The sequence below is a fragment of the Chaetodon trifascialis genome, chromosome 8, assembly GCF_039877785.1.
Source record: "Chaetodon trifascialis isolate fChaTrf1 chromosome 8, fChaTrf1.hap1, whole genome shotgun sequence".
NCBI classification, from domain to species: domain Eukaryota; kingdom Metazoa; phylum Chordata; class Actinopteri; order Chaetodontiformes; family Chaetodontidae; genus Chaetodon; species Chaetodon trifascialis.
In genome coordinates, this window is record NC_092063.1 from 17,123,246 (window position 1) to 17,147,574 (window position 24,329).

Sequence of the window (24,329 nt, forward strand, 5' to 3'; positions counted from 1 at the left end):
GCAGCCCTCTTTCTCTCAAAAAGATTTCAGTGGAAAGTGACCAGGTACGGTACAGACATTCATTACTGCAGTGTAAGAAGGGGGCTGAATGACAAGAAAATGGGACTGTTTAGTGTGAGGGTGAATGTGTGAGCATGTAACTAAAATAAGATGGGGCACATCATTACCATGGAAGATATGGTGAGGCTAGCCTTTCAGCAAAGATGTCTGAAAATTGGAGATGATTTATCCTAAAGCACATGTCAGTATCCTCAACATCTCCATCAATAGGGATAATCTTCGAAGACAGCTGCTGACAATATTGTCAAAAATTGATCATTCCGAGCACTGTGCTATGTCTCCAGAGAACAGATATGGTCCATCACAACAAAAAGGAATGAATAGGCTGCTGGTGTAAATAAAAGAAGTCTGTGCATTACTAGTCTATTGGACAAAAGCACGCTCTAGTTGTGTTTATGTGATATGAAGAAAACAGCAGTGAAGCAAACTGACCCAGTTGAATGAATTTTACCAAGATTAACAATTAATCACCATTTAACCAAATAAGATTATTCTTGACAGTTAGTCTGAGCGCGCTGAAGATGCACATCGGTTTTTGAACATGCTTGTATTTCACGTTATCGTTTCAGAGGTCTTACATTCGACTGTCATGGTCACTTATGAACACTCACTAGAACAAAATCTGTCTCTGTCCTCTTGAAACACTGTACCTCTCGTTGTATTTCCACTGTAGTGTGTGATTTAAGGAGTATTATCGGAAAACAAATAAACATAGTATTTAATTGTTTTTTCAATTTTTAAAAAGGTTTTTGGCAAAATGGTGAGGAGTGTTTCAGTCTTGATTTGATTGATGATGTTTATTGATACATGCAAAATAGCCATTTGCCTGGTTTAGGTGTGAGAGACTGAGATAAATATGCGCTCTAAGAGAAACATGGTTCTGCCTAGCCTGCTTGTTCAGTGACTTGAGAGGCCTATTTGACAGTCGAGAGAGAAGGATGTCATGTACCTGGATGCATGTGAGTTTGACTTTACACAGTCTGTACGGCAGATTTTTGTTGCAATATTGCTACACATGTGCTTTTGTTGCACTGTGCAAATAAACGTTTTTTAAACATAGTTAGTCATGAGTTTCTTGAGTCTGCCTCATTCCACCGTTCTAGACCCTCAGCCAGGCTTCCTCACAGGATCCTTAAATGAATGGGCCAACATTTATGTACATCACTTTCTAAGTCAGAGGGGAACTAGCAAACCAAATAATAGAACAAGCAGCAAAAGCAATTGCTACCCAATGCGCAAACACAAATCTACACAACAGTTAGCAAATCTAAAGTCATAATATAATAATTTCATGTAACAAAAGGAAGCATTTAGTCCAATGATAATGTGGGTTTAGGTAGCTCAGTGGCAATAACACTATTATGTTTGTGTTTTCACAGTGTCTTAGGTAATAAAATGATGACGGCAAAACATTTAAGAGCTACAGATTTTATGTTCGTACGGATGGAGTAATCATTCCGTTTTAAGAGCAGGTGAAGGCTTCGTATTTGAATGGATGTGACAGATATGGGCCAGGTGCAATGTAACAATGCTGGTTACTGACAACAACCCCTCCAGGACTCCAGTCCCAAATGATCAGTGTCATGTTGGAGGAAAGTCCAAAGGGAGTTTGTAGTCTAAATAAAAAGGAGTACGTTTTGGGAGCAAATGACAGACAAGACAAACATGAATTATTGAACAGAATTATTGAATAAGTCTATGAACATTTCCCTTAAGACAAAAACATCAGGGCCCAGATATCATATTTCCAGTGGTTTAGTCAAATTTTTATCCAAACATACTGTGACATACATCTTGGTAAACATCTGTGAAGTGTGATGTTGTCAAATGTGCAAGATCGCAGTCACAACAAAGCAGTTCTTGAGTTCTTGTGCAAAGTGCAACATCAGAAGCCAAAGGAGCCTCCTGAATGTTATGAAAACGAGTTTATAAAAGAGAGATGTTACATTTTTAATCCTAATTTAAATAAAATGGTGTCCTGACATCCCCTTATTGCACAAGAGTACAGCAGTGAAAGATGACAAAAACTATAGAAGCTCCTGCTGGTTTAACCATCTGTCCGTTAAAGGGTAAAATAATACATTTCATAGCTGATAAAAGGAAAAAACAAAATGCTGTGCAAGTGACAGGTAACACATGACGTGTAAGAAAAAAATAACATGAGACGATTCACATTATTAGAGGAGGTAAGTTTCGTTCGGACCTCACAAAGGTCAACAAAGAACAAAAAAATGCCTGAGCAATGAAATGACTGTCAGGCCTTCAAAATCTCACCTGAGAACGTGATTTGGTTTGAATTCAAATCCTGGTTTCCTGTCAAATGAGTTCCTGCGAGACAGCTTTAATGTCATCAAGGATACAAGAATCGAATGGCCGACTCCACAGCCCCTTTCAAGAGCAGTGTCAAACTACAGCAGGGGATACGCCGTTCCTAATCAAACGCTTGTACTTTTAGGTAGCCGAGGCACCCCTCAACTCGCTGGATGAGTAACAGACTGTTTTGTCTTGACTGAACACGTTTGGATACTGCGATCATCATGCAACCAGCAGTCTCACCTTGCCCGCAGAAGAAAGATATGGACAGGTTTTGTTCAAGAAAGATAGGGATCACTTCTATGCCCTCTTATATCTGCATGAGGTTCAGCCTGGTGTTAAACCACAATGGCCCCGTCTTTGTCTGAACTTGAAGAAACTCTGCTTGTCCTACCATCTGCTTTTCTCCTTTTCTCTTTTACTGACATGTACACAAATACACATACATGCCTTCACATGTGTCCACACACACCTTAAAGGCACGGATAGTGTGTTCGCATAACTCGGCTTGTGTCCACGTCACCTTGTCGTCAGAGACATGTCCCCCGTCTTGCCATTTCACTGTTTAACTTCCATTTCCGTCTTGAACCCTCGCATGATGCAGGCACTCACATGGTCACATCCACCATCTAGCCTTCTGTCTCTCTCTCTTCCCTCTCCCTCACTCACACTCTTTTTGTATTTGTAGTTGGATAGTGGATGTTGATTGACAGAAGTATTACTGAATATTGATCGGTGCAGCTCTGTGGTTCGTCTCTGGAGAAGTCTGTGATTATCTGTGTATATGCGTTGTGATAACAGCTGGTTGTGAGGGTCAGTGGTCAGATTCAACTTCACAGTTCATCTTCTAAATGTAGAATTGTAGAATTTTAAGTGAACACTCCTTTGCGAAGCTGTATCCACGGTTCAGCAATTAGTCACTGATCCCAGAGTGGTGCCGCATAATTATTAATTCCCATTATAATTTTGATGATACAAATGTCTGACATTTGCAAATAACCAAACCTGCTCCTATCGGTTCCCAACATTTTCAAAGGTGTTTAAATGAGGTTTCTTACAGGCGTGACAGCTCTCACCTGCTGTTTAAAATGAAAAATGGGATTCATCATCAGATGTGTTTCTATGCTTTAAAATGCAGATGTGATGGTCACATTATGAGTTTTAGGATTTCTGGTCAAATTCATTAAACCCCAAATCCTTTCAGGAACTGAGCAGCAGTGGTGCTGAATTCTTGAGATTTGAAAATGTCAGTATCTATCTATCTATCTATCTATCTATCTATCTATCTATCTATCTATCTATCTATCTATCTATCTATCTATCTATCTATCTATCTATCTATCTATCTATAAACCTTTGGACTTCCTTCCATGCTGGTCTGTTACACTATGCATAGCATTGTTACATGTTGTCATACTGTGTGGGATGTTTTTGTCTTTATGCTGTCAACACAGTTGTCATTGTGTCCTCACATACTAGCCATCAGGACAAAAACAGGACAGTTGGAAAGTAGACAGATTCTGATGTAAAATTGTCTGCTTGGCAACCTGTACCTGGCACTCCCCACATTTTTTTTCCAACATTATCTTTATTGGGTTTTCAAAATGCTTCCAATAGTATACAAAAATAAGAGTGCTCTCACATCAAAGGAAACATCAAGAGCAGCTAAATTATTGTCCAGCATTCAAATCATCTTTCCTTACAAGTCAGATATCTACGAGTTAACATAGAGCAACACTTAGCTGAAAGTGCAAAGTTTATGAAAAAAGGAAAGAGAAAAAGAAAAAACAAACAAACAAACAAACAAGGAAAATAAAAAACAAACCCAAAACAAGGTTTCTCTATTTTATCAAGGGTTAGCCCAAATTATTTCACAATTGTGCATGGTTCAGAAATACAAACTCAAATTCACAATTCACACAGATTAAAAAATCAAATATTAAAAGAAAAGAAATTGTTTTAGGACACTGCAGAGGATCACTGGTAACTACGCCTCATCCGCCCCACTCCCCACACCCCTTAAATCCACACTCTCCATATATTCCATAAAAGGACCCCAAATGTTTTGAAATAGTGATAGTTTCCCCTTTATAATGTAAGTAATCTTCTCCATAGGTAAAGTTGTGGACATTTCCTTAATCCAGTTAATGAATTTTGGTTTACTGGTACTCTTCCATGAGAGTCCTACGACTCTTTTTGCAAGCAGTAAACATAAATCCATGGCAGTAATTATTTTTCTAGACATATGATGTCTATCAGGATATAAACCTAGAATAAACAGTTTAGGATCAAGAACAACTTTTATACCTAGTATAGTCTCTAAAGCTTGTTTAATCTCCCGCCAGAATTGTTGAACTTTATTGCATTTCCAGATACAATGGAAGAATGTCCCCTTCTCCTCTCCACACCTGATACACAAGTCAGGAATGGCACCATTATACTTATTGAGCTTTTCAGGCGTCACATACGTCCTCATTAGCCAATTATATTGCAGTACTTTGAGGCGTGTATTGGTAATTTTTGTTTGTGCTTCAGCACACGCTTCTTCCCAGTCCTTGGAGGGCAAATCCTCCTGTAAATCTTCCCTCCAGGCATTAAGTTTCCGTAAAGAAGACTCAGAGGACCCCTCTGCTAACAAGTTATATAGTTTGGAGATAATTCTCTTTCCAAAGCAATCTTTTTTCATTTCGATTTCCAAAGTGGACAACGGGGGAATTGACACACACTGATTTTGAGATGATCTAATAAAGTTTCTCGCCTGTAGATATTTAAATTGATGTTTACTAGGAATATTGTACCTGGCAATGAGCTCCTCAAATGACATCAAAAACCCACCCTCTGATCCCATGAGATCTCCTATTGTCTTTAAACCTTTTTCGGCCCACTTCCTAAAACCAGGGTCTGCTCTGCCTGGAGGGAAAAAATAGTTACCCCATATCGGGCTGAAGCGTGACAGAGAGGAGGATTCACCTAAATATTTCTTAACCTGATACCAAATTATAATCATATTTCATATTTCTCCCCACATTTTAATTTATATTTTCTGCCCTCAGTTTGCCAAAAATACAAGTGCTCTCACACCATGGGAATATGAAATTAACGAATGAATCTCTTGCTCTGAATAGAAACAATTACCTGCAGTAGATATTGAAAATTCATACTTTGTACACTTGTACCTCCAGCAGGCTTGACTTTATGTGCTAGTACAATCAAATGCTGCTGTGATAACTGTATACAGGATCTGAAATTGTTTACAATATACAGTATGTAGCCACAGTATATACAACATTAAAGTCCTGAATTAAATGATGCATTCAGCATTCATTAAACATGCAAACAGTCCAGATTATTTTCTTGACTCAAAGGTGACTTAAAGGAAACTCATTAAACTGCATCAATATATTTGCAAGTGAATAAATGAATGGTTGTTTACTGAATATCTGAATAAGTAGCTTGCAAATAGTACTTGCAGCCTGTGTGTGTAATACGTGCAAATTGCCCAAAAGGATTTGCCACATGTAATCTATCCAAGGAGAAGTCAATGTCGTCTCATTTCTGTGCTCATCACTAAAATGCTGCCTAACCCAGAAGGTTGTCCAGGGAGTGCTACAGACCCCGTTTATGCACTCACATAAAGGACGCAATCTTCCTCCTCCAAATTGTAAGCATTAGCCTGGTGCCTGCAGGTTTGCCTTCCCAACAGACAGTTCATCAAGCTTCTAAAAAGAAACCAGACAGGATTTTGCATATGGGACACCATCCTGACTAAACCAGTGCTGCTTCCCTACGAATAATGAATAAACTATTGAATTTAAATTGCTGTACCCACATCTTTCAAAATATTTTTAGACACTGTCCTGACACTGCTACTACAGCCCAACACTCCTGACAATGCTGCTGTTCTTCTAGTTGGCTGGAGAGTGTGTTTGGCATTTGGACACCTTGCACCAGGGCATGAGTCCGAAAAAAGGAAGGTATTATACTACAAGACTGCCAAGTGTAAGCATATGACTCACTGTTCCAGATTTTCTTGTCACAAGGTGAGACGTCTCATTATAACATTTCTAACAGACGCTACGAATGTAGGCCTATTGTTAGGTTTGCAAGTGACTGTAACAAAAACACCTCACCGTATTCTCATTGCAGCAGATGAGCAGCATGGTTTCACACAGTAGCAGCACATGAATTAGAGGACTAAATTTGACCTAAAATGACACCAGACAATGGTTTGTGTTCAATATGCGCCGACAACATCTAGCAGCCGAAGCTTTGAGTACATGTTTTCCTCAGCATCTTACTGTATGGTATCTTTCTTAGTTTAAGGTATGCCATTATCAGGGCTGGGAAATATGACCAAAATCAATATCACAACATTTATTACATTTATGCTAAAATTTGATATGAATACTCTCTATCATGATATGTAAAATGTAGGCAGAATTACATATAAAATCGCAAAAAGCTGAAAGACTGTAATATTGAGTAATTGGTCAGCCATAACCAGTAAAAATACATTACAAATAAAATAGTACTAATAATTATAGCAATCGCAGCTTTTTTACAGAAAAGTCCTCATATCACCCTGCATTCAGAGTCAGCTGGAAATACCCATATGTTGAATTTCACCACCATGTCCTTGTGACGTACTATAAGAGACTGAGACTAACAAAATATGGAGGCAATGCTTTTTAAAACTGAAATGAAAGTGAAAATAAAAGTGAGAAGGATAAATTGGTGCAAATCAACTCTTTAAAACTGATCTTGATGGTGGAGAATTACATTCAGCCATGCTGGCTGTGGAGCAAAAAACCCCATCTCTGTGAAGGGGTTAATAACACTGGATGCTAACTCCCAGCGATAATGTCATGGATGCAAAGGGCTGATGAGAAGCAAACAAAGCACCTTCAGAGAGAGGCTCTATTACTCAGCCTGGCAGGGCCCCAGCCACAGACAGCCTCTTCAGTCTGCATGCCAAAGTTTTTCCTCGCCCCCATTGAAAATCAGGCTGACAGGCCAGAGTGTCCCAAAGTAAAAATGACTCACTCCACTGACCTCAACAACACAAACAAACAGCCAGGAGATCTGAGGGGGAGGCCACAAACATGACTTCCACTTTGTCCAGATAAACACAGAGTAGATGAGGAATCGGAGAAGCGATGCCACACGATGTCGATATTTCTGTGTAAAACTGAAAGTGATTTTTCACTGATAATGACTATTCACTGAACTGCAGCACAAATGACTTATTATGTGAGCTAGAGATCAAAATAAAAGAAACTTCAGAATAGGCCATCTTACCTCCAGAGTGGGGTGGTGGGCCACACAGTAAGACCACTCCTTGACCTTCACGAACCCTCACTGGACTTCTTCTCTGGGTCTTGAAGTTCTCCAAGTCTGTTTACCACAACACAAAAGCAATAAAGCAAAATAATCAACTCATATTTCACAAAAGCCGTACGCACACAGGAAGCAAACAGATCATGCCTTGTTGTTTACAAAGACAAAAATGCACGTTAAGTCACATCTGCAGTTGTTAAATAATTTCATTTCTGGTCAGAACACAGCTACAGAGCAGAGTTTCAAAGTGCCATCTGATGCTGAACTTTTGCATATTTTCATGAGACACCCATGCTCTGTTTGCATAAATGCAGACAAAGTGCTGTAAAATCCTAAATACTTCTGAGTGGAGCAGAAAGCAATTCCTCAAGTATAAGTCACACATGAGTGAATTTAATTGGAACTGCGTATTGTTATCACTTTCTGTGTTTCATCCACTGCACGCAGACCAGCAACAATTAAATGACTAAGACTGAAACATCATTTGTATGGAGACCGATTACTTGTTGACAACCTGCTGAGAGAAAGCAAATAGAGACGGCAATCCTTGAACACTTTGCCTTTTCTTGCCTGCTGCGGCTCTTGGAGATATCGCAGGCAGTGCAGCCAAATACGAGGCTGCCATATAATGACATAATCAAGACTGAATTCAAAACCAGGGAGAAAGAATGCAAAACTGACACCTCCTGTGTACAAGCACAGCAGGGTGAGCCCCTGCATAATAAATACAGTATGTGATCTTTACAGACCTCGTGAGTAATGGAAAATTGCATCCAGCAGAACAACATTATATTACCACAACTGAAAGCTTTTTTGGGGGGGAGGGGGGCTCACAAATGATTTAGCGGAAAGCTGCTGTACGATTTCACAAATTAATTAGTGGATCATTAAGTTCTTTTTATATTTGGTGTGAACAGATTGTGCAGATGCTTCAGTAGCCAATTCTAAATCTAGGGCCGATGCATGGATAACAATCACATAAAGCCTCTATATGCATGAACAGACAGCCCAGTCAGGGTCCCTATGGACCAGCAAGCCGACTATAGCTGCCTCTAGATGTCCTAAAGCTCCTAAATGAATGTGAGAGATGTATGAATTTATCCTTTTCATGCCATGTATGCTAATGTATGTAATGTTTGTAAAAGCAATCATTAGCAGCCATCTGATGATGTTCATGTAGTTTTATGCTCAACTTCATGTATCATCACGTCTTAGCAGTAAAAATAGAGAACATAATAGAAAATGCTTGTAATTTGACTGAATCTTGCACAAAATAGAATAACAGAATAAAAACAAGACAAAGACTCACAGCCCTCTAGCAGCCCTGAGAGGTGGTACTTTGAGTGCTTTTTAATAAATGCCAACAGCACCCTGCTAACGCTCACAATGACAAAAGTTATTTACTGAAGTTCAGCAGGTATAATTCAATTGAGACAAATCAGAAATCATCATTATTGGACCAAAATCACTCTCCAAATCCACCCACAACATCACCCTAAATATCAACGGCGCCACAGTATCCACCTCCCCTCACATCCGAAATCCTGTGTTGTTGCTGCTGCAGAGCTGTTAACACTGGACAAAGTAAAACTGTTCCAAAGTGTCAATTTGTCTGGAACAATTCATTGAGTGTCTGTGTGATGTGGCCTTCATGGCGGACATTAACTCTCAGACCTGAACCTCAAGCCACAGCCAGCTTCTCAGCTCTCTGCTTTCAAATGTGAAATTAAAGCTGTGGTAAGTGTAACTGGCAACACTGTGCATTTTCATACTCTGCAAGAACAAAAGCCTGCCACAGCATCTGAATATGCTGCTGAGTATGAAAACTCCCTCAGGCATTTGGCGAGAGGTTTCAGCACATGAAAAAGAAACAAAAAGGAAGTGACCATATTTGCTATTTAATGTGGAACCAGCTGATGTGCCTGACAACCTCCAACACGAAATCATTGAGCTGCAAAGCAACAACTTATTACCGAGAGCAGTTCTTCTCCAAACTGACTCTTGCAAAGACTCGATTCTGCTCAAGACTGACTGACCCAAACCTGGAAAAGAACATTAGTGTGGTATTTAGTATGGCCCTAGTATGTATATATGTATGACCCACAAAGGATGCTCTAAAAATTGAAATGGCCATTGATAAGAAAAGGATCCCCACCCCTGCATTAAATGGCAGAACAACCAACCAACCAACCAGACAACATGGCGCTTCCATCCAAAGAGCAATGCCAATAGCATTGCTAAAAATAACAGTCTATTTTCAACTACCTCAATATGCTCTTTTGGCTTTGTGAGCAGGCTAAGAAGCTGATAACACATTTGACTATAGCTGCTCTGGCAGAGCCACTACCTGCTGAGTCAAACAGTACGTCCCTGCAGCTGTACCAGCAATGACTCTGAATGGTTTGATGTTGTGAATGGTACGGTTTGAGTTAATATTCTGCACACTCATCCGCATGCTGATAAGAAATAATACACTATCTAGAGTAGGCCGTCTGTGGTTTCAGATTTGTTGCACAAAATGTTAGTCCACTGTTAGACAACCAACCGTTTTATGTGTTCAGTACATGTGTGGTTCCTTAGACAGAGTACTTCCTCATATCTTTAATGTCTTCAAAGCTTAGTGAGGCTTCAGGAGTCTGGGCCCTGATTTATGGTTTTCCAACAACTGGATAACTGTAAAAAGCACTTTAAAAATACTAATACATTTTATTCATACAGCACTTGTCAAAATCTATGTAGCTGGTACAATCAAAAAATGTAGCTGGTGTTTGGCTCGCCCATTGCAAAACAATGTCGCATTAAATTTCAGTCCATTAGTGTATTAAATTTCTTTAAAAATCACCTGAATATAATATAATATATAATAGAATAGGCATTTAATCCACTGTCAGTTGCACAGGTGAAGGCTCTCATTTGTACAATCACTCTTTACAATCACTCGTACAACAACTCTTCTTATCCTCTCAATATAGGGCAAAATATTGGGCGTTTTATGAACTGTGAACAGCATAAAGGATCAGATTTAACTCTTTTCTAAAACCAGACTCAAACATTAGAAAATATCAGAGTTGCTCTGCTCACACTGAGAGTGAAGCTCTCCTGATCAATATTCCTTTGGAGTATGGTGGGGCGTAAATGAGCTAGACATACTAAAAGCCAACAATGCCTGAAAACCCAAGCTGTTCTGCACCCCGTGGATCATCTTATCAAGCCTATCACGGCTCTGCACCTCCATGTGCTTCTCCATGACAGAGTTCAGGCTATTTTGAGTGCTTTCAGGTCCATGAAATTGGATGTGAATTTGCATTTTTGTGTTAGCTACATCAATGTGACCCATTGTAATGAATGAGAGGCGATTGTAGAGAAGACAAATTGAAGCCATTCTGTTGGAGTGTGAGCTGGAGGGCAATTTGGGTTGTGCTTACATTTGTCACATAACCATTGGACAAAAGGCAAAAGGAGTTTTAAAAACTTTCCAAGAGAGCCTGTATTTGAATTCCTCCTGCTATGGCATCATTTACCTCCACTTATTGTTATTCTGTATTTCTGATGTGAGCTGACCTGTGGCGCCAGTTTGGATAGAGCTTATTCTTAAAAAACTATGAAGCCTCAGGACTTTTATCCCCTTAACTAACAAATATGTTTAGTATTAGATTTGGCAGAAAACAGAGGACAAACATTAGCATAAAACATTAGAATAGAATAGAAGCTCATGTAATTATAACAAAGGCTGACAGATGAACTAGAGTGTTAAGTATAAATTTTAACCAGCTGATGGCTCAAGATGAAATTCAGGGCATTAACAAAATCTATCAATCCACTGACCAAAGATATCAGGATTCATACTTATAGGAGCAGGAAGATCAGTCCCAAATGTTGTGGCAATCCATTCATGAGCTGTTGGATTAGCAGGCAAACAAACACTGATAGACCTAATGAATAAAAAGGAGGTTATATAAAAAATAGACTAAAATGCCATAAACATGTTGGTGGAGACTTCAAAAAAGCCATATCCCTGTCCTTTTCTTGAGCAGCAAAGTTGAAACAGCAAAGGCTGTCTGTGAGTTTGCCAGGGAGTTAGTCGCCTCCCACCCAGCTGTAGTCAAACAGTAAATGGAAAGAGCCTTGGAACCAATTTAAATGGGATGACACTCACTGATTTTTCATCTTTCCCCACTAATGCCAACCCTCTATAAAGCCTTTTTACCTAACCATTTACTTCTCCTGTATTACTTTAAAAAGAGGTGTGAATTTTAATCCATCAAGAAATAAGGAGTCTAAATAATAAAATGATTGAGGTGTGGCGCAAAGAGGTAATTATGAGTTTCACCAAGGAGATCTTGCCTCTCTCCTCCCACTGCTGTGTTATCTACACACTTTACTGAATTAAATCAAACTTGCACTCAAGACCAACTTAGCACTGTCAAGTTACGGCAAGATTTTATGTTTGTTTTTACTCTTCTTGATAGTTTGTTTGTTTGGTATGGTGTTTGGTATGGATGGTTTTATATCTAACTATAGTTATATGGAGTAGTTTTTATTTGTGTGTGACTGTCGTTTTATGTTGTCATCCTGCACTGCAAAGCTTTTTATGCACTTTGCTTGAAAAGTGCTACACAAATACAATTATTATAAGATGCGAAGAAAATGTGTAATGTATGTGTTGAGCATGGGAGGAAAGTGGAGCCAGCACACAGAAAAAAAAAGGCCAGTTCAAAACCAGAACCTTTTTGTGAGGCTACAAGAGTCGCCACTCAGCCCCTAAGCCACAGATTATCATATATGTAGGTATAAAATTTGCTCATTCTCAATGAAACAAATGCACTAAATTTGTTGTTAAACCTCTAACGTCAAAGACGAAATGTGGCTTTTGTGGGAAACAGTTTTCATGCAGTCCAAATAGAAAACTCAAGTACAATGGTTTAATCAAAAGCCTTTTGAAATTACTTGGGAAGAAATAACACTTGTGCAGTAAGGTTTAATAAAACCACTCTAAATGGTTAAACCCTCCAAAATTAGAATACAAGAAACTAATTTTCTGAAAATGATTGGCCTAAATCAAATAAAGTACACATAATCTGTGGATTGTCACACAGAAACCTGTTAGGCTGTGGAAATCATTAGTGACAGAGTGCATGTTTCTAATGTGCAGCTTGTTGTATTACACTTTTGCGCTGAGTGAAGTGTGGCTATTTCTGAAAGCACTTATCTACTTTTCACAGCTAGATTTTACAGCTTGACAATTTTTCAAGCAATACTTATGAAAAGTTTAAGAGCGGTCAGTCAATATTCTTACCATGGAGAATCAAGTCTCCACAAACTGACTGTGGATGTAGAGGGAGCTGGGAAAGGTTACTTATCACTAAGTGAAGCTCTGTAATCTATTGACTACATAAATTATTAGTAGTCAAAAGGCAGAGTGCAAGTTGCCTAAAAGCCACAATCACCAAGCCATATGTCACACATGTCATATGTTTTTACCATGAAGATAAAACATTAATGAATAAAACCGGTAGATGATGAAAATCGTTCATCTCTGTCATCTCTGTCTGGTCTTTGTCTTCTCTCTGTTCTCAGACGAGCATCATGCAGTGAAGCCCTAACAGTGAGTGACACATGATGTTTGAGGAGTGATACACATCAAAGGGGCCTAATTCATACAGGGGGCTTCTGCTGGCGTCTCCTGGCAATTATAATACTGTTGTGCAGTGCTTCATTCAGATAATGCCCGCTGCCTACCTCACTAAAAGATGATCTGAAATCAAGATAGAGCACTTAGCATCACAGTGCTGCCGATAAATGTTATTGTCCATTTCTCGGATGCTCTCAAGCTCAAAAAAGACTAAATTTTCACCTGAGGCAAAAGCAATGAATAAAGAGTACTGAGCTGATGGAAATGAGAGACGCAAGAAAAAACAAGAGATAGAAATCTTGCAAAGTAATTACACAGATAAGGCAGTTAGGTTAGACTGGAGCCACTAAGAAATAAAATGCAAATGATGTGCAATTACAGGACTGAATTTGATAGGAGAAATCATGAGCACCAGGATACAAGGGAGTCGCATCCTGCATTGCTTTCATAAATACAGCTATTTCACCCTTCATTAAACACTGTGTTAACCTTGTGGCTCTGTAAGCATCACAGCATCTAGACTGTAGCATGTTCCTTCTTCGGGACAGGCATCCAGTACACTTTGCCCATATTGCTGGCCCTGCAATCCGCTGTAAAATGTTCCATCTTGCATCAGTGAAAATCCTTTCACTTACACCAAAAATATCCCCAGGAGATTAGGAAACTCAATCTGGCTCGATAACCAACTAGATTATTCCTTCCAGCGCTCCCAGCAGGAGAGCAGAACCTTTTAAACATTTAAGTCTGTATTGTCAACAGGATCAAGGACCTTTATACTTTCAGAGGTTTAAGCCCCAACCAGATGCCAACAGAAACTGTTATATCATCCATCCTTCAGAGGATTAAAAATGTAGGCTATCTTAGCTATTATGTGCACAGCGCACATTCATGCAATACAAATATGACGTTATGGGATATCATTAATGTGCAAATCTAACACACTGGTCTTGTTCACCGTCATCAGCAAAGACCTCCATGAATGAATTGCCAAATATAGATTAGATTGCTAAAGAGGACACCATAGTGTTTTCAGTAATGGGTATGCTGTATTTACTGTTCTACATTTGTTTTCTGCAGCAGTGAGCAAAAGCACTAGTTGTAGGCTACCAGACTTGATAAGAATACTGCGTACACATTATTGTAGACCCCTGTATTTTCTTTATTAATGGCCTTTACCTTGGTCTTTGTCTCACAGTTATTACACAGCTGAGAGGGGTGCAAAGCCCACGGTGTTTGAAAGAGCATACTGAGCCACTCTGAGAGTCAGAGTCTGAGTCTGTTACAAATGACACAATACTAAGTGTCATAACAGGCTGCTCCTTTATGAATTATTCCCTTGACCTGGGCCCTGCTCAATCATACGGCACACTTAATTAAGTTAAACCAAGAGCAATAAATAAGATGTATCACACATCAGCACTGATGCTTGTCCTCATCCATTGACAACAGCAGCAGGTCCCAGGTCAGGCCCGGGCAACAGATGAGACCAATCACAATGACATACAGTTCAGATTAGGCCTCAGAAATTGATAGGAAATGTGAATATGATCAACAGCCCGCTGGCAACTCGTGCCACCGATTTGCACAATATGCTGAAGATTTAATGCTGCCTTATGAGAAAGAAGCACCAAATCGCAGCTAGATGGACACCTCTGGTGCTGTCCCTGCCAAGGATCATCTCTGCACCTGCTATGGCACAGAAACAGACATCAGAATTCAATCTAGCTGCACCATCTGTTCACAGATATCAGGGCTGTCATTTGATATGGGCTGCCCATCAAGAACAGAGGCCTCAAGTTCACCTTGCCATCAGAGATGCCTTACACTCTGGTCTTATAAAATGTGATGGATGAGGGCTGTAAAGCATCAACTATACGAAGTCTTTCAAGGCCCACCACACAATCATCACAAGGGTGTGAGAAGTTTAGAACCACTAGGCCGAGTAAACACAAGAACTGGAGCTTTAATCACGGCTAAAGTAAAAACACACATCATGATGGACGTTTCTTTTGGGCTTTCTCATTAAAAACGTAAACAGTATCAGTATACTGTACTTGTCGCTGGGTGGTTTTTGTTAGAGAAGATCAGGTCTGGCAAACAATTTCCAGAGAATCCCACTGGGTCATTACACTTTCAGTGAACCAGTATGTGTGATGTTTAATGAAACTTTTACTTTCTAAGGCAAACAAAGACTGAAGTGAACTCAGAAGTACTGAAGTTGAATCCAGGTGAACTAAACTCAACCGAAATAATAAAAATGAGAAGAACACAGATTGTTAAACTGTTATATCTTTGTATTATTGGATTTTTGCTTGTTAGAAGAGGGCTGTTATCAGTCATTCTGCACTTTCTTATAAGTGAATACAAGGTGGACTTACATGCAATGTGCAGACTGGCCTCTCTGCTGACAATAGTGCCAAAAGAGTTTGATGCCAGGCATTGATAGATGCCGATGTCTCCCTCTTTATTCAGATGGCTGATGTGTAAGTTTCCTCCCATGAGAGAGTAGCGTGAGCCTGGCCTGGGCAGGATGAAAGAGTCATTGAGCTTCCACCTGTGAATGTAAGCACACGATACAAGACAAAAACTTTAGACATCTTGTATTTTGTCATATCCATGAGGCCAGTATCTGATAATCCCTTCTAATTACCTGTTTAGACAGATGCTGATGCAGAAACACTGAGTCCAGTTAATACACAATAGAGACTAGTATTTAAACCAAACAGCCCTTATTATGGATGAAGCCCACATTAGCAAAAATAGCACAGTTTGATCTGTGTTGCAGCACAACCAAAATTAATCTGCCATCCTGATTCCAAAAAAGTTGGGACACTGTTTAAAATGTCAATAAAAACAGAATGCAATAGTTTGCATTTAATTTGTTTACTGACAACAGTTTTATGAAGTGTTCCCGAGCTCGTGCAGTAAAATCCTTGATACAATCGTGTTTCACTGTGTGTGAAGTGTCAAGTGGTGAACTCGCTCCATCCTTTCTTGTAAACAACGGAGCCTTTCCAGGATGGCCCTTTCATACCCAATCATGATGCTATCACCTGATACCAATGAACCTGTTTACCTGTGGAATGTTCCAAACAGGTGTTTTTGGAGCATTCCAGAACTTTCCCAGTCTTTAGCTGCTCCTGTCCCAACTTCACTGAAACGTGTTGCTGCATCAAATTCAGAATAAGCAGATATTTACAAAAATCAATGTTGATGAGGTTAAACATTAAATATATTGTCTTTGTGCTGTTTTCAATTGAGTATCTGTCAAAAAGAATTAGCAAGTTATCACATTCTGGTTTATTTGTGTTTTACAAAACATACAAACTTTTTGGAATCAGGGTTGCAATGAAATGAAAAGCAATCAGCAACAGCCGTTTCAAAAGGCTGGTCATTTTTATTCAGGCTTTTTCCCCCTTCAAAAACAACTGTTTCTCACAAATCAAATGCTCTACATTCCTTTGACATTTCCTTTTTCCTTTCAGTCTGTTTGTCCATCAAGCACAGCCACAGGAGGGAGGCCCTTTCACCATGAATCAAAATCCTCCCCTCCAATCACAGTGATTAGCAGACTGGAGTGCCAAACATCAGGGCTGCTCAAACAAAATCGCCACATGCATAGCACAGGATAATGGTGTTTTTTGTTTATTAAACCTCTTGTTTTGAATAATATGGGTCCAGTGTGTGAGCGTGAGTGAGGAAGACCAGAAAGATGCCAGCAATCAACTTTCAACTTTTAACTTTTGACTTAGTGTTGTTCACTTTGCATAATTAAGGCTTACAGTCTAAGATGACCTGCTGAGTTGATGATACCAGTTCAACCAAATGCAGCATGTCACCAAAACCTTCTAATTTTTCATGTAGACTTCAAGCAAGTTTGTACTCACTGTGAACAGTAAAGAGTTTACAACAACACATGAAAAAAAGATGTAACTTTCTTTGCAGAAAACTTTCTAAATGTATTCAAATACATTTCATCAATTCAATGGTTTGCTGAGAATGTCTGCATTATACCCGGGAAAAGCTGGTGTGCAAATGGCACTTTCATTCTCAAACGAAATTACAGTCAAAGAGAAAGAAAATGAGAAAAAAGAAGAGGGTAAATGCAGACTAACAAGAAAAGTGACACTTGCTCTTATGAAACAGCTTTTCATCAAGGAAATAAGGCACAATTAGGTTGAATGTTAGCTCCTTGGTCTTGATTAGATTTTCACATCTCTATGAGAAAAGGAAGCTTGAGGTTTCTATTTCTGAATTTCTTCTTCCCTTTTTTTAGTGGGAAGGATTTAGACAAAGAGAGTGGGAGGCAGGGTTGAAGAAGCAAGGGAACGGGGGGACATATGCAGCGGAGCGGTACTCAACGGCAGATTGGCTGATTAGATTGATTTAGTGATTTGGTGTTGCGGCTGGAACTGGTCCAAGAGCTCCACATGAGACAAATCAAGGGACCACGGTGAGATCTTGCAGTGGGGGCTTTATGTGGCAGCAGTCATTGGGTAGTCTTAGACAAATTAATTTGTCCTTGGCGCCCCTGAAATAGACCTGCCTACATACTCAGCAGTAAAGAGTCACTCAGCATATGGTGTCCTGCTGCTGAACCTCAAAAGAACCCAAAACCTTTTCAAGACTCATTTCCAAAGCTGGCAGAAGTGATCTTTGGTGAAAAAATAAATAGATAAATAAATAAAAAACTAACAGCGCAACAATACGTCCATCTGAATATCAGACCCATCACTAACAGCGATAAAAAGTATGACATAACAGCTTGTGATCAATCAGAAAATCAGTCCTTAATGTGATATATCGACTGCCACAGTTGGTGGCACTTGTTGTAATTAACAAGCTAATTAAGGCAAAATTTGATTTGATACAGAGCTGGGCACGTTCTCAGAAGTTGAACTCAGAAGGGCAAAAAATCTTGCAGATCTCATAAATTGCTTCTCATTTTAAAAAGCAGGAGTATCCAGACAGTGAAATAGCGACTGATTACTTAATAAGTATTCCAGCCGATCCAAGTGATAGGATCTTGTACATTCATTTCAATTTGTGCCCATTAGGCATAACACCAAGGAACTTCAAGCTACATTAACGGCCGCATATGCTGATGTTATGAGGGATCGTTTCAACCTATTACACATTAAATGCTTTGCAATTTGCATTTAATTACACTGACAGGAGTACAACAGCTATGTGGCCCCAATTGATAGACTATGAATTAATAGCTTACGCGCATTATGCACTTTAAAGAAATCATTGTTTGTCATTTGTTTTCATTTGTCATCATTTTAGCGGCGGAGGAACCGGGCATCAATTTGTTTCTGACAATTGCCAGGGCGCAAGGACAACAAAAACAGCTGTTTTTCCCACACCTAAGCCCACCAAGTCATTTGACTCATGTTCATCGTGTTGTGATAGGCTCCAAATCAGCTGGACTGTAACAATGTCTGTGCAGCCTTGGACAGTGATGCTCTACATAAAACGTCAACTGTGGCAGACCTAAAGCAGCGATATGGAAGGACGGCTTCTGCCACATCATTCCTGGTATGTGAAATATACTCCGCCTGTGTTTTTCTTCCTCACTCAATCTCTGTCATGGTAGCGGCAGAGATTTGTTGCATGATTCTCTTGGGTCACTTGATCCTCTCAGTGGTCAATGATACTGATGACAGGAAGCTCTCAAATTGAATTCTACAGCAGATCAATGTGCACCCGCCAATGCAAATATAAAATAGACCAACAACTGAGGCCAATTAATTCATCATCCTCAAATTCCCAATGATTAACAATGGAGCTAAGCGCTGTGGGCGGTGAGCAGCAGCGAGCCTTAAAGTCCACATATCCCCAGTTTTCCCAGGCCGGTCAATCCAGCCTTGCTAGATTTTTGGTGCAAATGCTGCACTTGAAAACCCTGGGATATTATCCAAAGGTTCTGGCTAACAAAAACCAAACAGCGTGCATAAAGCCATGCCTGCAGGTGTTACCTGTAGAAGGGCGGTGGGTGCCCCTGGGCCTCACAGCTGAACACCACCTCTCTGCGATTCTCGCCAGGTTGAAGGGGAAATACCACACTGCCGGGTTGTTTGGTGAACACAGGCCTCAGCAGGACTCCGCTTCCTGGGTGGAGAACCAACAAAACTACATCAGCTTTGATGTCCTGGTGAGCCTGAAAACCCATTTTCACATTTTTTTTGAAGGCAGGTAGATTTCAAGGGGTTACATAGGAGGGAGGTAAGTGGAAAACAGTGCTGCTCAACAGACGGTTGAATCACAGTGAGAGTTTGGTCTGAGTCTGTCGGCCATGTGAGCAGAGCCCATGAGCATTTGTCTTATTAGTCGTAAAAAGTTGCTAGATCCCTGAGGTACTGCATAATCAGGCTGGTAACCTTCATAAAACTTTAATGCAAACATCTGAATCTACAGACTTGTCAAAGGCACAGTGCCCTGCCGCCGTGCTTCGGCGCAATTTCATCTAAACCCTTCAAACTTATCACCTCCTTCCCAGGGGACGTCATCGGGTAGGAAATTTGAAATAAATGCCACAACAAATACTGAGAGTAATATGGTGTCATTTAAATCGGTCCGTCTCATTTGAGCCATCGAAATGCTGCCCATTGTGACTCAGACAAAGACAAAAAGACAGTAATTTCAAGAGTTGGGGGGAAAAATACTTGAGTTGTTGTTTACCTTCCTTGCTCTGAGAAAGTGCAGTATAAATTGCTTCTATTGTAAATTTCATCAAAACTGCCCATTATTATCTATAATGAAAGCTTGTTGTGATACAATACCAGCGCTGCTTGCAAATCTCTTTGAATAACACTTTTCCAGTATTTTTACATAGAAGCACTGTGTGTACTCTGGCTATTATTATCATAACATCATGCGGTGTCCTGCAAGGACAAAATTTTAAACATACAATATATACAGCACAGAACGCAAATTAACACAATAACTGTATGTACTCTCTGTGATATAGCACTGCTGATTGTTGATTCACTGCCTGTGTAAGAACAAAAAAAAGAAAGAAACAACAACAAGGAAACACAAACAACAACGACAGCAGCATGTCTGTGTAACATTCGTTTCTTATTAATTACAACGGTACAATAGTGAATGCATGTTGTGCAGGCAAAGCCCACAGTAGGACTGACCCATGGGGTAGTCAGCACTTCACTGGAATGAACATTTCTTTCTGTGATGGAAGAGGAATTAATTTGGATTTGTCAGAATACATTTGCATTTCTGTAATGGCACAGAAGTGGGATGATTCTGTAGGTAGGGTAACTAATTTGTATGAGAGGCAGGTATCCTTTTCAAGTCTCTGGCACCACGGGAGAACAGGTTTATCCTCAAGACTCAAAATAACTCTCTGAGAGGGTGGAGCTGTTTGACAAGGGACCTTGTACGCTGATTGTTCCTCTCCACAAGGATAAACCTCTCAGAAAGTTACACAGAATAAAAGGCTGCCTAATTATAATCTTTGTTAGATGAAGCGTGTCCCTCGAAGCAGCGTTGAGAGATGATTGATTACCAGAAGACACATCTTGTACAGTCCATATTCAAACACAAATCCTCACACTTGTTGGAGACAAACTTGGAAAGATGATAAAGCCTGCGGGAAACATGAGATGAATCACTGTGCCTTATTAAATTGATAAACGATTCTAGTAATCAAGTCCCAAACATTTATATTGAGGATTATTTTGAAAAATGCTTTAAATGGGGCTATTCAGCTGGCAGCCCTAAATATTTCATCCAGCCCTTTGATCACTAATTAGTACTTTAACTCAATAATGAATTCAAAAGTGGGAAGTCAAACACATTTCATCCACAATTGACAACACAACAAACAGAACAGTATTTCAGTGTCAGCACCACCATGTGTTTTTGATGCTACAAGTTCTCCTCCTGAATAAAACCTGAACCTGAAGAGGATCTTCCTTGCACTGCAATTCAATGTTTGGATAATATTGTTAAACAGTGTGCGATTCATTAATCTCGTGCATTGCAGTTTACTACAGGGAATTATGTAAGAAAAAAAAACTGATGATGCAACAAAACCTGATGAGATAAAAGGTATTCATTCCCTCCTCCTTCAACTGAAGGAGCTACGTTGGACTGTGTATATGAGACAACTGTAATGAAGTTTACCCTTCAAGCAACCATAATAAGAATAGCTTTGTGTAACTAGAAGGCCACTCTGAGAGTACAGATGCCAACAGTCCACTCCTCACAGTCAATATGACTGCTTCTCTCGTGAAGCTTTAAGTTCAAACATTTTTCCTTAACATCTCTTGCAGGTTTTATTGCAGACAATTCATATTTGGAGTATAGTTAGTTGTATGTTGTTTGTCAATGCGAATTAAAATAAATAATTTGTGCATCTTCCCCAAAATTTCATGGATTCTTCCTTCGTCCATTCTTCATCCTTCCACCATGTTTCATGAAAGTCATGACAGTAGATTTTCCATAATCCTGCTGACAAACAGATAAACAAACTGAACTGAAAACATCTGCTCCTTGGTGCAGATAATAAAGGTTATTGTATTGAAACACATGTTTTTTTAAGAATACCTTGCAGTTGTTTTTTCTGAACCGTTGCTTCATTATTTAGGGCTGTCACCACAGTTGTATATTAACAACTCAATGAATGCATGGAAACCGTAAAAAAGAACATGCGCTGCTCTGGCTCGTCTTTAACTTATTTTCATAACCACCTGATTAAGAATGTGGGAACAAACTGTCTTTGAGCGCAGTGAGTGATTCACAGTGCTTATTTAATGTGTTTGACCTGTTGCTTATCACTTGCACCCTGCGGTTGCTACGCTTAAAGCACAAACAGAACAACTTGCATTACCCCTACGGCACCCACAAGCAAACAGCCTAATCGCACTGAACCATGTCTATCAGAGCATTTGTCCTGAAGCTTGGTGTGTGTAGCACAATTGGTTCAATCCCTAAGTGGACTCAGTGCACAAACCTAACTCAATATTCAATTAATGGGAATTAATCAACACAGATATTTGGTTGCAACCCCTAGTCTCAGTAATGGCACCACTGAACTGGCCTGGACTTTGGGAGCACCATGGCAGCTGTTATTATAATGGTGAATAAGTGTCAGAATAATGAGATGGGATTGAGCTCCAGGGGCTGTGCCTGGGGGCTCAGTTCAAACTGATGCAAACTTTCTGAAACTCTTTCGTTGGCCTAGCGGGAATGAATGTAAGATGCGATAGGGGAAAGTAGAATAATTTTCATGCTTGCTTTCTGGTAATCAAACATTGAGGTGCTACACATCACTAAACCAGCGCCGCTCAGAGCAACATCCACAGGCTGAAGACACTGAGGGATTTTCTTTTTTTATAGGTTGAATTTCATGTTGGTGGCTCAACCAGACCATGGATGCACACTGAAAACACATCTGGCCAAGTAGCAAGATTTTAACACTGACATTTAAGTTGACAGACTGTTAGCCCGTCTGAGATCTAAAAAGGAGTCGAGAAATCCTGAAACCAGAAAGACAGAACCCGATGGCAGGTCCAACTCAGAGCACGCCAGAGAACAGAAAACAAGATGATGAAATGCACTCTATCAGAGAAGTGCACTGATCCAGAATCCTAACAGGAAGTTGATCGTACAATGCCGCAGGACAGAGATGGAGGTCATTATGAAAGAGTCCTTTAAGGAAAAAAAAAAAAAAAAAAAAAAAACAGGGCCGCCCCCACTCATATCTGTCACCTGCTGCCAGATGGTGATATGTGCCGCCGTTTTCGAAGGCTCCTCAGACAACACAAGACTCAGCATCGAAGCACAAGTGGAAGGCAGAGGGAGCTGTTTAGGAGGCTGAAATAAAAACTAATCTCAAATTCAATACTAGCTGACAGCAAATGAATTCCTCCAGCTTACCTCAGCATGAATAAACAGGCACACGGGGAGTCGGCTGTGGGGGAGGTATCGGTCGTTTGTGAGGTCCCAAATCCATTCGTTTCAGCTCAGGGTTTTATGCATCAAATAAAAAAAGCCAATCTTGCTTTTTAAAGCATCTTTCCCCTCTGTCCAGGCCGATAAGGTACACCTTTAAGGTCTCTCATTCAGGGCCAGCAAATGTTGCTCCAGAGCAGAAGGAAGGTTTGCGTTCTTACGAGCAAGCTATAGATTTGATTACATTCAAATGTTTGAAATATCTGTTTTTCATGGTCTGTTTTCATGGAACTGCAAGTCATAAAAATATTAATAATTTCATATTTCACCAGTAAAATAATGGAGGAAGAAAAAATACTACATTCTTTTGATTCTGCTATTGTAGAAGTGGTAGGAAGATATAGTAGAAACACATAAAAAGAAATAGCCCAAGAGCCAAACTAATACAAAATGTTGGAGGCCATACTTTACTGCTATGACTGTCAGCTAGGGTGTACTATACTATGCTGCAGACTCTTGTTAATTAAGTTCATTACATTTTCAGCGACACAGCCTGTCAGGAGGGGACTGTGGCCAACATATTCCCAACAAATATCCACCCATGTCACACCATTCTCCAGCTAATCAAAGCTAGTGCATCTGAAATTCAATACCCTCGTATCCAGGGTATCCAATGCCATGTTCACTGGGGAAGCAAAAATTGATTAGGTCCAACTCCATATGTGGGAGTGGAAAATTAAAGCTATTTTTGTTGTTGTTGTTCTCTCTGTTGAATGTCTACATAAACTCAGGAGTGTATTGCTTCTGAGAACGCCATTTGTCATCTAATTGTAGTAATAGTCGTACCTTTTCTTCTTCAAGATTGGTTAGAAGGTTATTTGTCACTTACCAGCTCGTATGGTCGACACTAATGGAAACATTCATCATGCTTTAAAACTGTAAATTACAAAATGCCAAATTTGACCATGAGTGCATTTCATTTTTTTGACAATGCAGCCTACAGAGTGGATTCCTATACTTTGCAAATACTTCTCACAAGATGTGGCATAACTCTCATAAACACTGTTAA

At 39.8% G+C, this 24,329-nt stretch overlaps 1 protein-coding gene across 4 annotated transcripts in view; it reads right to left on the reverse strand.

The window, feature by feature from the left end:
* cntn3a.1 (contactin 3a, tandem duplicate 1) overlaps positions 1-24,329 on the reverse strand; it is a 76,618-nt gene that overhangs the window by 39,815 nt on the left and 12,474 nt on the right. For all 4 annotated transcript variants that reach the window (XM_070968169.1, XM_070968172.1, XM_070968171.1 and 1 more), the window contains 3 exons: positions 19,324-19,456; positions 15,721-15,896; positions 7,672-7,767 (listed from right to left, as the gene is read on the reverse strand). In XM_070968169.1, coding sequence (XP_070824270.1) covers positions 7,672-7,767; positions 15,721-15,896; positions 19,324-19,456 — 405 coding nt within the window. The remainder of the gene's footprint in view (positions 1-7,671; positions 7,768-15,720; positions 15,897-19,323; positions 19,457-24,329) is intronic.